Source organism: Pseudophryne corroboree, chromosome 4, assembly GCF_028390025.1.
Source record: "Pseudophryne corroboree isolate aPseCor3 chromosome 4, aPseCor3.hap2, whole genome shotgun sequence".
Classification (NCBI taxonomy): Eukaryota; Metazoa; Chordata; class Amphibia; order Anura; family Myobatrachidae; genus Pseudophryne; species Pseudophryne corroboree.
Window position 1 is genome coordinate 607,408,289 of NC_086447.1, and position 17,581 is coordinate 607,425,869.

The window sequence follows — 17,581 nt, forward strand, 5'->3', positions numbered from 1 at the left end:
ATGTGTAGTGCATGCTCTCAATATACTAAAGCAAAGAGACTGTAAATACAAGACTGGTTTTGCTGTTCATGGATTATAATTTTAAGACTCTGATGTTTTTGTTTCATATTGAAGCTGCGTCACCACCCAAGAAAAACAGTTTTGCCTCTTCCCAAGGCTGGAACCTCAGGGGTTGCTCCAAGTAGTCTTTTTTCTCTATTTTAAGATACTGCAGCTTGTGATTGGTAAAACCATTGATACCCCTACTGCTCCCATTGCCATTTAAAGGTGGTAAGCAGAATTAATTTTCTAGTTCCATATGATAAAAATTACTGAAAAATGACGGAACCTGATGAAGAGGACTTTGGCTAGGGTGGCGATGCACCTTAAGAATAAACGTCACTAGTGTTTTAGTGAACTGACCATACAACACAAATGCTGTAATGTGACATTGGCTGTAGTTTCAACATTCACATATGTCAGCCATTCACCTTATATACTGTGTGCAGTGCACGCTGGAGGCAATAAAGAAATATGTTTATGTAGTTATATAAATTTACAGTTTAATATATTGCACTACAGGTTGAGTCTCCCTTATCCAAAATGCTTGGGACCAGAGGTATTTTGGATATGGGATTTTTCCGTATTTTGGAATAATTGCATAACATAATGAGATATCATGGTGAAGGGACCTAAATCTAAGCACAGAATGCATTTATGTTACATTTACACCTTATACACACAGCCTGAAGGTAATTTTAGCCAATATTTTTTATAACTTTGTGCATTAAACAAAGTGTGTCTACATTTACACAATTCATTTATGTTTCATATACACCTTATACACACAGCCTGAAGGTCATTTAATACAATATTTTTAATAACTTTGTGTATTAAACAAAGTTTGTGTACATTGAGCCATCAAAAAACAAAGGTTTCACTATCTCACTCTCACTCAAAAAAGTCCGTATTTCGGAATATTCCGTATTTCGGAATATTTGGATATGGGATACTCAACCTGTATATGTGGATAAAAGTGTTTTCAGCGTCTTATAACATCATCATTAAGAGCATTTTATATCTATGCAATACCATGTTACAACATACTTACATTGGATTCTATGGTGTCAGATGCAGAGTCTTCAACAAAATACATCCCAGTTTTGCCTAAACAGAAAAGTAACTTAATAGTGCTTTATTTTAACATAATGCTATAAAACACGGCAGCCTGCTACCAAATTTGATCTTAAAAAGTAAATCCACTCTGTGTGTAGTACACCTATGGTAATATATTATCCCTATAAGGTATTTCAGACACAGGCATTTGTTTATGATACATGCTAAAACAGAAGAAACTGTATATAAACCACACTGCTTTTATGCAGGTGCTTAATATGCATTCGCCACCCACATCTGTGACAAAACAGATCATCAAAACAAAAATAAACATTTCTTCAATGCTCTCACGGACATAAATGTTTTTTTGAAAGCGCAGCACAATGTAAATCATACTTGCCTACTTTGCAGCCCCCTCCGGGAGGAGGCAACATTGTAGGCACATGGGGGCGTGACTGGCGGCAAGATGGGCTGTCCGGGGGCATGGCATCACGATAGTGTCATTGTGGCTCCGCCCCAGGTATACAGTGCTGAGAGAATAAGCACTGTATAGCGCAAGGGGGGGGGGAGGGGGATGGACGGACGGATCTACGATGATGCGATTCAGTGCTAATTGGGTCCTCGGACCGCCCACTTGTTCTCTGCTGTGCTGGCCGAGGAGGAGGGGGGTTTGCGGAGGGGCTGCAGGTAAAGGGGGAGACTTGCCCACCTTTCTGGGGGGCCGGGAGGGCCACCCAATTTTCGGAAGCCTCCTGGATATTCCTGGAGGGTAAGCAAGAATGATTTAAATGCAATTAAGACTGCAAAAACGAATGCTTTAATTTGGTAGAATGATGCATGCTTATCTTTATAGTATTTGTTGCAGCTTAAGAGGCCTATACATCAGGCAGGTATCTGGGCAATTTACTGTTCTGCCAATGCCAGGGTTAGAAGATCAAGAAACTTCAACATGTTGGAAAATCCTTTAGTCTCTAATCCTGCACAAAAAAGGACTGGGACTGATGAATTGGTATTTTCAACATGCCGTATTTTCCAAATTTCCTGTGCGGACGCTGAATATTAATGTTTGTTTCATGAATCGGACCATATGTGTATGACCCGCACTAGGGTTCTTATTCATGTTTGAAACCATGTTGCACTGCAGGAGGGGCAGATGTAACATGTGTAGAGAAAGTTAGATTCGGGTGGGGTGTATTCAAAATGAAATCTAGATTGCTGTAAAGAAATTAAGCAGCCAGTATTTAGCATGCACAGATACAATAAACCCAACCAAATATAAATCTCTCTGCACGTTACTCCTGTCCCACCTGCAGTGCAACATGATTTTGCCCAATTGTTAACTGTTTTGGTTTGCTAACAAACCTGAATAACCCCCTAGATTACTTGCAGTCAGCACTGAAGTGTTATCTGAACTATTCACAGTACATACTGTAGGGACGGGTTCAGAAGTCTATTTCATTTTTGTTCTGCACCTAGGCATGAAACTAAAACAGACTTCTTTACTGCACCTAAAATGAACCCCATGGAAGAGACCACATATCTCTACTCAATGAAAATGTAATATATAGTTATTTTTACTTTATTCAGACATCTGTGTAATGTGTAAGTCACAGGACACTGGTTTAAAAGGTAAACTCCATCCACAATGAACATTATTTTGTAAAAATCCTTTATGAGCTATCTAACACCTTTGGGGGTTATTCAGGTTTGTTAGCAATTGGGCAAAACCATGTTGCACTGCAGGTGGGGCAGTTGTTTAGATTTGGGTTTCTGTGCATGGTAAATACTGGCTGCTTCATTTCTATACTGTTTGAACACACCCCACCCACTGTTTGAACACACCCCACCCAAATCGAAATCTCTCTGCACGTGTTACATTTGCCCCACCTGCAGTGCAACATGGTTTTGCCCAACGGCTAACAGTTTTGGTTTGCTAACAATAAGGCCCTTTATGCAGAAGACAAAAGCTTTTTATATGCACTGAAACTAAATGCTCCCCCAAAGCTTCAGATTAAGGTTTGTGGGGCCCAAGGGCAACTAACTGTGGGGGCCCCTACCAATAAATTTGTTAATGAGAAATGCTGGCAATGCTATTAAAACGATTATTGTGTTAATACTCCAAGCATCACAAAAGGTTTATTGTGTAATACTCCAAACTCCCCCCTCCCCCGTTATGTAGCAATGTGTGGGGGCTCCTAAGCAACCAATCGGCCACCCTGTTCTTAAGCCGTCTCTGGATTCCTGCTGCCAGAAGCAAAATACAGTAGATAAGAGTTCTTTTAAAATGTATATTATAAACAAATATATAAATGACATTTGTGTGCTTCAAACACAATTTTAACGAGTCTAAACTTTATACACTACGTAACAAAAAAGATTTCTTCTTTTAGACCCACGGTGAGATATATGCTTAATTTCTAAGCAATCTGACTAGACTGCTTAGAAATTAAGCACGGATCTCTCCGTGTGTATGGCCCATAGCGATAGCAATACGCGGCCCCATGCGTCGCTATCGCCGGTTATAGATTGGACTGCATGCAGGCACAATCTAATTACATTGCTCACTTCACCGCTGGGTGAAGTGAGCGTCAACCCCCCTATCACACCTCGCTCAGCACACATCGCGCTGTGTGCTGACAGGGGAGAGATGTGTGCTGAGCGTTCTGTGACAGATCGCACAACACACATCTCTCCCCGTGTGTACCCCCCTTAAGCTTTGTGCAAAGTTAACATTCTGGTTTTTATTTGTGTATACACTAAAGTTTACACTAGTTACATCTTTTAAACAGCCCTGAAATGTTTACATAACAAACCACATTTTTTTGCAAGGACCGTTTCTTTGAACTTTTATTTTCAGTAAAGAAATCTCACCTAGTAAGAGTTCTCCAAGTGTTTCTCTTGATGGTGCAACATTTATACATCTCCGATTGACCCTGCATAAAATTATATGTTAATGAAAACAAAATATTCAAATATTAATTATCCATGTTATTGTAAATGAACTCAACCTGCATTTTGCCTGCATCACATCTACCATTTACAATCTGATATGAATGTCCTGGACAAATTCAAGTCAATGAGAGCGAAGTATGACATAAGGTATATAAGAATAAGAATAGGCATACATATGCAGAAAGAAATCTGGCACATAGTGGTGCACAACAGCATGGACAAAATACATCTCATCACAATATATCTGCCCACTCACCAGTAAACAGGCCTGTCCCGGAAGTTTGGAATTTGACACACAGTGGCTTAAGGGGGGTACTCACGGGTACTGACTAGATTGCTTAGATTTTAAGCAGTGATCACTCCGTGTGTACCCCTCACAGCGATAGCGATGCGCGACCCCGCGCATCGCTGGTGCTAGATTGGCCCGCTTCCGACAATACACGCGGCTCGGCGGATCTGCGTCTGTTCCGACAAGTTGGATTTCCCGACTTGTCGGAAACTAAGCCCGGATTGATTAGGTCGGAACCCCTTCCGACCTATTGCAGTAGGAAACTGCCATCCTTCCGACTCTAATTGAATATACCCGTCAGTGAGTAATGAAGTAGATGCCTCCTATGAGGCCACTGCATGTTCTGCAAGAGGCCTGAGAAGAAGGCTGAGCAAGGAGTTAAGAAAATTTATTGATGGGCAGTTCACTAAACAGACAAGAGAACAGCTGTGGTAAGACCTGGAGGAGGCAGGTAACAAACTGCAAGCCTAGACAAGTAGGTGACAGGTGAATGACTGTAGGATAATCCTGTACAACATATTGACCACTGAGACTTGTTAAAGAAAATACGGTGTTGAATAGGGATGCGGTTACAATGCCGGCAGTCGGGATCCCAGTGATTAGGATACCGAAGCCGGAATCCTGACCTCTGACAATGCCGACAGACGGAATCCCGGCTACCAGGGGGTATTCACACTCGTGAGTGTCCACGACACTCAGAGTGGGAATAGAACCGGTGGCGAGCGCAGCGAGCCCGCAAGGGTCATCGTTGCGCTCGCCCCCTGCTGGCATCGTGGCAGCCAGGATCCCTGCGACGGAATGCTGACAGCCGGGAACCTAGCAGCCGGCATACCATTACATACCCGTTGAATATATGTATACTTATCTAATCTGCCAAAATGTATGGGAAACTCACAAATTTTGGGAAATCCTCTGGAAGACCAGAGGCCCCTCACGCATCTTGCCCACATACCTATTGTAAAGGATAGGCAGGGGAATGATGCTTCATTTTGCATCAAATAGCTTAATCATTACCCACCTCTGCCACACACAGCACTGCTCGAGGCGAGGCCATGCAATGTGCAGACACTAAAGAGGAAAGTTAAGTGATTTAGGGGGGCACTAGACAGAGCAGGACCAAAGAGGAAGGTAATGCCTAGAATAGGGGCATTTAGTCTTCTTTAACCACTTAACTAATGTTTTTTTTCAAAAACCACTCAGAAAGTGTCAGTTTTTTTAAATGATTGAATTAGGGTAAGAACATTTAAAGTATATCCAATACAATTGTATAAAAAAAAAAAAGAAAAAAAAAAAAGGAGTGTTATGGTAGGCTTGCCATGGTTAACACTTTTTCTGCAAGGTACACAGGGAAACGTGGGTGTAGAGTGTATCTTTATCTTGATCCAGAGGCACCAACAGGCTAAAGCTTTAAGCTGTCCCAGGATGCACTGGGCCGTTCTCTATAACCTTACCTCCAGAGCTCAGTTTCGTTAACCAGTCCAATGTAGGAGTAGGCAAGAGAGAAGGCAGATGTTAGTCACATAGAAGCACATTCTCACGACAGGAGAAGGGACCAGCGGCTAATGCCATACAATCCCTAGGTAGGTGCGTCAGGGTGGGAGCACTGTGGAACCCAATGTACCTCGCAGAAAGAGTGTTAACCATGGTAAGTTTACCATAACACTCCTTTTCTGCAGCAGGGTACATTGGTTTCCACAGGGAAACATAAGGGATGTCCTAAAACAGTTCCTCAAGGGAGGGGACGCGCCTTATAGGATATGAGAATCCGGTGTCCAAAGTAAGCATCCTGGGAGGCGAAGGTACCAAAGGCATAGAACCTAAGAAACGTGTTCACTGAGGACCACGTAGCCGCCTTGGCACAATTGTTCTGTGGATGCGCCACGGCGGGCCGCCCAAGAATTTCCAACAGACCGAGTAGAATGGGATTTAATAGCAGCAGGAGCTGGAAGTGCAATCGCCATTCTAATCCATCTGGCCAAGGTTTGCTTATTTGCAGGCCAGGCACGTTTGTGGAAACCAAACAGGACAAAAAGGGCATCTGATTTCCTGATAGAGGCAGTCCTCTTCACATAGATACGGAGAGCACTAACCACATCCAAAGAACGTTCTTTGGGAGACAAGTCCGGAGAGATAAAGGCCGGAACCACAATCTCTTGGTTAAGGTGGAAAGATGACACCACCATCGGAAAATAACTTGGTCGAGTTCGTAGAACTGCCCGGTCATGATGGAATATTAGAAAGGGTGGACAACAGGACAGGGCGATCAAGTCCGATGCCTGTCTTGCAGAGACAATAGCCAGCAAGAACAGGACCTTGGCCGTGAGCCATTTTAGGTCCACCGACTCAAGAGGTTCAAATAGAGACTTTTTCAGCGCCTTTAGTACAACAGTCAGATCCCATGGAGCCACAGGAAGGACATAGGGAGGCTGAATCCTCAGGACACCCTGAGTGAAGGTATGAACGCCAGGTATAGAGGCAATTTTTCTCCAAAACCACACCGACAAGTCAGATATGTGAACCCTGAGGGAGGCCAGCTGAAGACCTAAGTCAAGGCCTCGTTGAAGAAAAGCAAGAATTCTGGAAGTTCTGAGACATCATAATTCATATCAGCACACCAGGTGAAGTAGAATTCCAAACCCTGTAATAAATCCAAGCCGGTTTGCGAGCTTTCAACATAGTCTAGATAATCGCCTCAGAAAACCTTTGGCCCTCAGGAGTCATGCTTCAAGACCCACGCCATCAAAGCCAGTCTGGACGGGTCTGGGTAGACACAAGGGCCCTGTATGAGGAGGTCTGGCCGATGAGGAAGTAGAAGGGAACGCCCTGTCGACAGACCCTGCAGGTCTGATAACCAATGTCACCTGGGCCATGCTGGAGTGACTAGAAGAAGCACTCCTCCTTGTTTGAACTTCCGTAGGACCCTGGGCAGGAGTGACACTGGAGGGAAAACGTAGGGCATCCGCAAGTTCCATGGAGTTACCAGTGCGTCCACGAACGCTGCTTGAGGAGCCCTGGTCCGAGATCCGAAGACCGAAACCTTGTAATTGTGTCGAGACGCAATCAGGTCTACATCTGGTAGGCCTCACTTGTCCACTAGGAGTTGAAAGACTTCCGGATGAAGACTCCACTCTCCGTCATGCACGTCCTGGCGACTAATGAAGTCCACTTCCCAATTCAGGACGCCCGGAATGAACACTGCTGGCAGATGGCGTTCAACTCAACAAAGGATTTTTCACACTTCTATCATTACCATGCGGCTTCGAGTACCACCTTGATGGTTTATGTATGCCACTGTGGTGGCATTGTCTGACCGTACTTGAACAGGCCTGTTCTGATCCAGAGCATTGAACACCGCCCTCAGCTCCAGAATGTTTATTGGGAGGAGTGATTCCGCCTTGGTCCACCGACCCTGAAAAGAGTGTTGCAACACCACCACACCCCATCCCCTCAGACTGGCGTCCTTTGTCAGTAGGACCCAGTCGGGGATCCCCTGCTTAATTGCTTGTTCTGTAGCCACTAGGACAGAGACAGACGAACCTCCGGCGTCAAAGTGATCATATGAGATCTGATCGGCTGAGGTAGGCCGTCCTACTTGAAAAGAATAAACCTCTGTAGAGGGCAGGAATGAAATTGAGCATACTCTACCATGTCGAATGCCAACATCATTGGGCCAAGTGCTTGCATCACTGAGTGTATCGACACTCTGGGATCACAAATGAAGCATCTTATCCTGTCTTGAAGCTTCAGTACTTTTTCTGGAGACAGGAACAGTCTTTGACTGTGTGTGTCCAAGAGTGCCCCTAGGTGCACCATGCTCTGAGTTGGGACCAGCGAGGACTTCTTCCAAATGAAAAGCCACCAGTGGGCTTGCAGGAATGTTATCGTCAGTTGCAGATTACTGAGAAGGACATTGTGGGAATTTGCCAGAATCAGCAAATCGTCCAGATATGGCAGGATTCTCACTCCCTGGCGACGGAGATGGGCCCCTTGGTGAAGATCCGAGGAGCCGTAGCCAGTCCAAATGGCAGAACCTGGAATTGATAGTGGAGGTTGCCAATAGCAAACCATAGGTATATGCAGGTACGCATCCTGTATATCCAGGGATACTATAGAGTCTCCGGGTTCCATAGCCAGTACAATTGAGCGCAGTGCTTCCATACGGAACCTGGACACTCTCACAAACTTGTTCAGAGATTTGAGGTTGAGTATAGGCCGGAAAGACCCATTGGGTTTTGGGACTAGAAACAGAGTCGACCACTCCTGTATTTAGAAGAGAACTGACAACCATTTGCAAAGCTTGCGTCTTTAACGGATCCGAAGGGAGAACCAAGGAGCAAAACTGGTGAGGGGGACGTCTCTTGAAACAGACTGCGTACCCGTGAGAGACAACTTCCAGCACCCATGCTTCTGAAGTGGTCTTTAACCAGAGCTGTGTGAACTGTAGAAGTCGGCCTCCCACCCTGGGGTCCCCCAGGGGAAGGCCTGCCCCGTCATGCAGCAGGCTTGTCTTGTTTAGAAGCAAGCTGACGTATTTACCGAAACAGTAAATATAGCACACCGAAAAGTAAATACAGCACACCGAAACAGTAAATACAGCTAGGGGTAACAGATTCTTAAACATGCTAAAAGATCATTACTTGTCCCAGGTAATTGAGGAACCAACTAGGCAAAGGGCTATACTGGACCTAGTACTAACTAATGAGGAAATAATAACACATACTATAGTAGGGGAGACCCTAGGAAATAGTGATCACAATATGATCACATTCGATATCAGCTTCCAAAAACAACAATGTAAGGGTTTAACTAAGACTTTTAACTTTAAGAAAGCTAATTTCATATTGCTGAAACAAGCAATGAAGGACATCAATTGAGAAATTGTATTTCATGGTAAGAATACTGCTGAACCGTGGGACGTTTTTACAACTGCGCTCAATAAGTACACTAATTTATATATTCCCAGAGTCAACAAAAACAGAAGTAGGAAATTCAAACCGATGTGGCTTAATAAGGTGGTCAAGGAACAAATGGATAAAAAAAGGCGTGCTTTTAAAGCATTTAAGTCTGACGGAATGGTGGAATCATTCCAGTTCTACAAGGAATGTAACAAAAAATGCAAAAAAGCAATCAGAGCAGCTAAAATAGAAAACAAAACACAAATCGCAAAGGAGAGTAAAACAAACCCCAAGAAGTTCTTTAAGTATATAAACGGTAAAAGGTTAAAAAGGGAGAATATTGGGCCTTTAAAGGGCAAGTTGGATGTCTTGATTAATGATGATAGGTAAAAAGCGGATTTATTTAATAAATTCTTTTCATCAGTATTCACGAAAGAGGACAGGTTGATCAGGGTCAAGCAGTGGATGTGATCTTTTTGGACTTCGTTAAGGCCTTTGACAAAGTTCCACACAGGAGACTAATTCTCAAACTAAGAGAGATTGGGGTAGGAAACACTATTTGTACTTGGGTGAGTAATTAGCTGTTTAATAGGGAACAGCGAGTGGGTATTAATGGTAGTGTTCACTCTAGGCTGTTTTAGCAGGGCGCCGCGCCCTGCCCGTTTTTTAACAGGCAAAACCCGCCCTGCCCCTTTTGCGGCGCCCTGCTAGAACAGCCGCCCGCTCCCTGCCCTCCCGGCGTGTATAGATGCCGTGCGCATGCGCGCGGCATCCATTCACGCATTGGGAGAGGGCTGGGGGAAGCCCAGCACCGACGGAGGTGCTGGGCACGCCCCCAACAGTGACGTCGCCGGCCACAGACGCTCTCTATAGTAGCGTCTGTGGGCCGCACCGCCCCCTATAATGACGGAGGCGTGACCACGCCCCCTAATTTGCGTGGCCGCGCCCCCATTTCGGACGCGCGCGCACATGTGCCCCCGGAGTCCGGCGCCCTGCCCCTTTTCACTCCTAGAGTGAACACTAAATGGGATGTATTCTGAATGGGCTTCAGTACTCAGTGGAATACCGCAGGGTTCAGTACTCGGGCCATTGCTGTTTAACATATTCATTAATGATCTAGGAGAGGGACTGGAAAGTACAGTGTCAACTTTCACAGATGATACTAAACTATGTAGAATAATTAATTCAGACAAGGATGTTGAGTCTCTACAGAATTACTTATCTAGACTTGAGGTCTGGGCAGATAAATGAAGAATGAGGTTCAACATAGACAAATGTAAAGTTATGCACTTTGGGACTAAGAACAATCAGGCAGCCTATAAACTAAATGGGGAAAATGTAGGGATAACAGTAGTTGAAATAGATTTGGGAGTGCTAATCGATAATAAACTTGGTAGAAATGCAGCAACAAAGGCTAATAAGGTGTTAGGATGCACAAAACGGGGTATGGAGACAAGGGGTGAGAGTGTAATCCTGCCACTGTATAAATCATTGGTGCAGACACACCCGGAATATTGTATACAGGTTTGGGCACCATACTATAAAAAAGATATATTGGAACTCGAAAGGGTTCAGAGGCGAGCCTCTAAACTGGTTAAGGGGTTAGAGGTACTGGATTATGAGGAAAGACTTAAAAGGTTAGATATGTTCACACTGGAAAAGAGGCAACTGAGAGGGGACATTATTAATATTATATAAATACATTAAGGGACAATACAAGGATTTATCAAAGGATTTGTTTACCAAAAAAAAACACTACATAGGACACCCACTGAGGTTAGAAGAAAAAAAAATTCCATACTCAACGGATAAAAGGGTTCTTCACAGTAAGAGCAGTAAGGATTTGGAATTCTCTGCCAGAGAAAGTAGTAATGGGGGACTCAATCAATAAGTTTCGAAATGGATTAGATAAATTCCTAGCGGAAGAAAATATCCAGGGATACTGCATTAATTAACATAATTTTTTTTAAATAATTATAATATAGGTTGAACTCGATGGACATTTGTCTTTTTTCAACCTCAACAACTACGTAACTATGTTGCCCAGGATTGCTTTGCCTTGGGCTTGGTGGTATTGGGAGCTCGCGACTGTCTCGGGTATGGCTGACCTCTTGCTTTCCCTTGAGACTGAAAGGAACGAAAGGTGGTACCTTTTGCCTTCTGTACAGAAGGATTAGTATTTGGAAGAAAGGCAATCTTAGCAGCCGCTAATTCAGACACAATTTTATTTAGGTCCTATCCAAACAAAATGTCCCCAGTGAAAGGGCGGACCTCCAAGGTCTTTTTGGAGTCTAGATCCACCTTCCATGACTTCAACCACAGAATACAGTGAGCCAGGACAGACGTAGTAGACGCCTTGGTTTCCAACATACTCGTCTCAGAGGAATGTAATGAATGTATCAGGTGGTGGTGGTAATGTGAGACAGGTATTGTCTGGCAGTGTCAGAAATATCTTTGGGCAGCTCCTCCTCTAATGCCTGAACCCATGCTTCAATCCTTTTGCAGCCCGAGAGGCAGCAATAGTGGGCCTATGCACAGCTCCTGTAAGAGAGTAAATAGACTTCAGGCATCCCTCCACATGCTTATCTGTCAGTTCCTTGACAGTGGTGACAGGGAAAGTGGACAACACCACTAGGTGGGTGACGTGAAAATCCACTAATGGTGAATTTTCCCACTTGTTACATAACTCTGCAAGGAGAGGATAGCGACCCAAGGGCCATTTAGAAAGAGGGAATTTCTTCCCTGGAGTAGACCAGGTTTCCCGTCTGATGTCCAGTAAATAGTCAGAATGGGGTAATAGATGTTTAACCACCTTCTGACGTTTAAACATGCCACAGTAGTGGAATCCTTATCATGAGAGATTTGTAGGATTTGCTGAACAGTGACCACTTGGGTAGGGACATCAATCTGCAAGGAAAAATCCTCATCAGAAACACCTGATTCAGTGTCTGACAGAACTGTATGCTCTCCCGCCTCTTCAGATGGATTGTGAGGAGGAAGCAGCCCGCTTAGATGACCCAGAGACACGGGAGTGACCTGGGGTGGATTTTTGAATAACCAATGGCTGATTTAATTGTTGCAGCTGATTAGATAAATTTTCCGCCCAAGGCGCATTAACCATAGGGACATTTTGTGGCGGTTATGGCACAGGTGGTCAAATAGGGGGCGTAAGGCGTTCTACCAGAGTACCTAGTAGGTTTGTGAATGCAGCCCAGGGTTGCTCCTGAGTACAGGGCACAGGAGCTGTGGACTGACGAGAGGATGTATGACACGTGGTACACAGACCATCATACAAAACGTCCCCCTCTGGCAAATCCTTGGAGCATAGTCTGCATGCTGCAGGAGCTTCCACTGATTTACCGCTCTTTCTGTTAGACAGTATATAATAATGCAACACAGAGCGACTTCGTACGATAAAGCCAGACAAAGTACAATACCTGCGAATAAATCCGGAATTATGTGACCGAGTACACAGTAGAATATACGTAATGGATAAATACTATGACGCACTACATTAGCGGAACCAGATGAGCCTAGCCCCTTAGGGTACAGAATATAGTGACAGTTATATCTGGGAAACACTGAGAGTGAAACCACACAGTAGATACATGCACACACAGTCACAGGCAATGCAGAAATTATCACAATAAAGCTGCACTGGAATAGTATATATATGGGATACGGTCTGAAGATCGACACTGTCTAGGTCGACAATGTTTAGGTCGACCACTATAGGTCGACAGTCACTAGGTCGACAGGGTTTATAGGTCGACATGTGCTAGATCGACAGGTCAAAAGGTCAACGTGAGTTTTTCAAAAAAAATTTTTTTTTTACTTTTTCATACTTAACGATCCACGTGGACTACGATTTGAACGGTAATCTGTGCTGAGCGAAGCGAGGCACCTTGCCCGAAGTATGGCGAGCGAAGCGAGTCATGCGAGGGGACATGGTGCACTAATTGGGGTTCCCGGTCACTCTACGAAGAAAACAACACCAACCCCCCCCCAAAAAAACCCCTCATGTCGACACTTTGACCTGTCTATCTAGAAACCCTGTCGACCTTCCAACCCTGTTGACCTAGTGACTGTCGACTTATAGTGGTTGACCTAGACACTGTCGATCTAATGATCCACACCCTATGTATGTATATATATACAGTGGGGATTGAAAGTTTGGGCACCCCAGGCAAAAATTAATTTTAATGTGCAAAAAGAAGCCAAGGAAAAATGGAAAAATCTCCAAAAGGCATCAAATTAGAGATTAGACATTCTTATAACATGTCTAAAAAGTTTGATTTTATTTCCATCATTTACACTTTCAAAAGAACAGAAAACGAAAAATGGCGTCTGCACAAGTTTGGGCACCCTGCAGAGTTAATACCTTGTACTGCCCCCTTTGGCAAGTATCACAGCTTGTAAATGCTTTTTGTAGCCAGCCAAGAGTCTTTCAATTCTTGTTTGAGGTATCTTCGCCCATTCTTCCTTACAAAAGTCTTCCAGTTCTTTGAGATTCCTGGGCTGTCTGTGACGCACTGCTCTTTTAAGGTCTATTCATAGATTTTCAATTATGTTGAGGTCAGGAGATTGTGAAGGCCATGGCAAAACCTTCAGTTTACGCCTCTTGATGTAATCTACTGTGGATTTTGAGGTGTGTTTAGGATCATTATTCATTTGTAGAAGCCAGCCTCTCTTTAACTTCAGCCTTTTTCACAGATGACATCAAGTTAGCGTCCAAAATTTGCTGGAATCTTACTGAATCCATTTTTCCTTCTACTCGTGAAATGTTCCTTGTGCCACTGGCTGCAATACAACCCCAAAGCATGATTGATCCACTCCCATGCTTAACAGTTGGACAGAGGTTCTTTTCATTAAATTCTGTGCCCTTCCTTCTCCAAACGTACCTTTGCTCATTCCGAACTAAAAGTTCTATTTTAACCTCATCGGTCCACAGAACTTTATTCCAAAATGCATCAGGCTTGTCTATATGTTCATTTGCAAACTTCAAATGCTAATTTTTGTGGTGAGGACGTAGAAGAGGTTTTCTTCTGATGACTCTTCCTTGAAGACCATATTTGTACAAGTATCTCTTTATAGTGGAATAGTGTGCCACAACTCCAGTGTCTGCCAAATCTTCCTGGAGGGATCGTGCAGTCAAACGTGGATTTTGACTTGCTTTTCTCACAATCCTGCGAGCTGTTCTGTCTGATATTTTTCTTGGTCTTCCAGATCCTGCTTTAACTTTCACTGTTCCTGATGACTGCCATTTCTTAATTACATTCCGAACAGAGGATATGGGCACCTGATAACGCTTCGCTATCTTCTTATAGCCTTCTCCTGCTTTGTGAGCGTCAACTATTCTCAGCTTCAGTGTTCTACACAACTGCTTAGAGGAACCCATGGTGCTGATTGTTGGAGCAAGGTCAGATGAGTCTGGGCTTTTAAAACCTTTGAGATTGACATCACCTGGTCTATCTAGACGATGATTGAGAATAATCCATGACACTGCCAGGTGTCAGCTGTCCAAAGGGGGCAGTACAAGGTATTAACTCTGCAGGGTGCCCAAACTTTTGCAGACACCATTTTTTGTTTTCTGTTCTTTTGATAGTGTAAATGATGGAAATAAAATCAAACTTTTTTTGACACGTTATAAGAATGTCTAATCTGTAATTTGATGCCTTTTGGAGATTTTTCCATCTTTCCTTGGCTTCTTTTTGCACATTAAAATGAATTTTTGCCTGGGGTGCCCAAACTTTCGATCCCCACTGTATTATACACACACACACACACACACACACACACACACACACACATATATATATATACACTGCTCAAAAAAATAAAGGGAACACTAAAATAACACATCCTAGATCTGAATGAATGAAATATTCTTATTAAATACTTTGTTCTTTACATAGTTGAATGTGCTGACAACAAAATCACAAAAAAATTATCAATGGAAATCAAATTTATTAACCCATGGAGGTCTGGATTTGGAGTCACCCTCAAAATTAAAGTGGAAAAACACACTACAGGCTGATCCAACTTTGATGTAATGTCCTTAAAACAAGTCCAAATGAGGCTCAGTAGTGTGTGTGGCCTCCACGTGCCTGTATGACCTCCCTACAACCCACACAAGTGGCTCAGGTAGTGCAGCTCATCCAGGATGGCACATCAATGCGAGCTGTGGCAAGAAGGTTTGCTGTGTCTGTCAGCGTAGTGTCCAGAGCATGGAGGCGCTACCAGGAGACAGGCCAGTACATCAGGAGACGTGGAGAAGGCCGTAGGAGGGAAACAACCCAGCAGCAGGACCACTACCTCCGCCTTTGTGCAAGGAGAAACAGGAGGAGCACTGCCAGAGCCCTGCAAAATGACCTCCAGCAAGCCACAAATGTGCACGTGTCTACTCAAACAATCAGAAACAGACTCCATGAGGGTGGTATGAGGGCCCGACGTCCACAGGTGGGGGTTGTGCTTACAGCCCAACACCGTGCAGGACGTTTGGCATTTGCCAGAGAACACCAAGATTGGCAAATTCGCCGCTGGCGCCCTGTGCTCTTCACAGATGAAAGCAGGTTCTCACTGAGCACATGTGACAGTCGTGACAGAGTCTGGAGACGCCAAGGAGAACGTTCTGCTGCCTGCAACATCCTCCAGCATGACCGGTTTGGCAGTGGGTCAGTAATGGTGTGGGGTGGCATTTCTTTGGGGGTCTGCACAGCCCTCCATGTGCTCGCCAGAGGTAGCCTGACTGCCATTAGGTACCAAGATGAGATCCTCAGACCCCTTGTGAGACCATATGCTGGTGCGGTTGGCCCTGGGTTCCTCCTAATGCAAGACAATGCTAGACCTCATGTGGCTTTAATGTGTCAGCAGTTCCTGCAAGACGAAGGCATTGATGCTATGGATTGGCCCACCCGTTCCCCAGACCTAAATCCAATTGAGCACATCTGGGACATCATGTCTCGCTCCATCCACCAATGCCACGTTGCACCACAGACTGTCCAGGAGTTGGCGGATGCTTTAGTCCAGGTCTGGGAGGAGATCTCTCAGGAGACCATCCACCACCTCATCAGGAGCATGCCCAGGCGTTGTAGGGAGGTCATACAGGCATGGTGGAGGCCACACACACTACTGAGCCTCATTTTGACTTGTTTTAAGGACATTACATCAAAGTTGGATCAGCCTGTAGTGTGTTTTTCCACTTTAATTTTGAGGGTCACTCTAAATCCAGACCTCCATGGGTTAATAAATTTGATTTTCATTGACAATTTTTGTGTGATTTTGTTGTCAGCACATTCAACTATGTAAAGAACAAAGTATTTAATAAGAATATTTCATTCATTCAGATCTAGGATGTGTTATTTTAGTGTTCCCTTTATTTTTTTGAGCAGTGTATATATATATATATATATATATATATATCTATCTATCACAGCGCGGTCAGTGACCGGAGAATATATCAGAATACTAGTACAGTATATTCTAGAAACAGTACACTCTTTCTTAACTAACGCTATCTATATAAAGACATGTGGAATACTCAAGTGTTTGTAAAGTCACAGCGCTGTATACAGGGGGCTTTACAAGAGAGACCTTGCCCTGCAGTCCCAGAGACTAGCCGCAGCTATGCTCAGAAGATGGCACCCAGCATCTCAGTCAGGGAGTGAGGGAGAGTCTGAGGCAGCACCAGGGCTGGAAATCTGCAAGGAAATGACGCCCTGGGCCGGGGGAGGGGCTAAAGGTCAAGCGCCACCTCCCCAATGCTCGACTTCCAACCCAGGTACTAACAAGCCTTATTAAATGGGGTGTTAGCACACCCGACCTGTACTCAGACGCCCCGGTGGTCTAGTGAGGTCCCTGCTCAGTGACAGTGTCCACGCCAGTGCCGCAACCCATTTCCCTAGTTCGCGGACGGAACACGATTTAGTGGTGCATAAGATGCGACCACGTCATGGAAAGCACAGCCTGGTATGATCATTGTGGTATAGATGATCTACAATCTCTAGATCGAAAGTCATTAGGTTAACCTCATATGGGTGACATGCATTAGGTCGACACTGACAAAAAATTGACATGTATTGGGTCAACACTGACAAAATGTTGCCACATGAAAAGGTCAACACAGGAAGTGGTGTTTTCACCGTCCGAGCACAGGAAACCCCAATTAGTGTACCGTGTCCCCTTGCATGGTGTTATTACAGGTTACTATTCCCAATTGTAGTCCACGTGATGGTAAAGTATGAAAAAGGTGTACAAAAATAAATTAAATGTTCTGTCGACATCACGTGTGTTGACCATTTGAACCAGTCGACCTTTTCCAGTCAGTGTTGACCTTTTGTACCTGTCGACC

General features: G+C 44.3%; 1 protein-coding gene across 3 annotated transcripts in view; it reads right to left on the minus strand.

Moving 5' to 3' along the window:
- LYST (lysosomal trafficking regulator) overlaps positions 1–17,581 on the minus strand; it is an 864,675-nt gene that overhangs the window by 187,453 nt on the left and 659,641 nt on the right. For all 3 annotated transcript variants that reach the window (XM_063917604.1, XM_063917602.1, XM_063917605.1), the window contains exons 36-37: positions 3,967–4,028; positions 1,091–1,146 (exon numbers count right to left, since the gene is read on the minus strand). In XM_063917604.1, the coding sequence (XP_063773674.1) occupies positions 1,091–1,146; positions 3,967–4,028 (118 nt within the window). The remainder of the gene's footprint in view (positions 1–1,090; positions 1,147–3,966; positions 4,029–17,581) is intronic.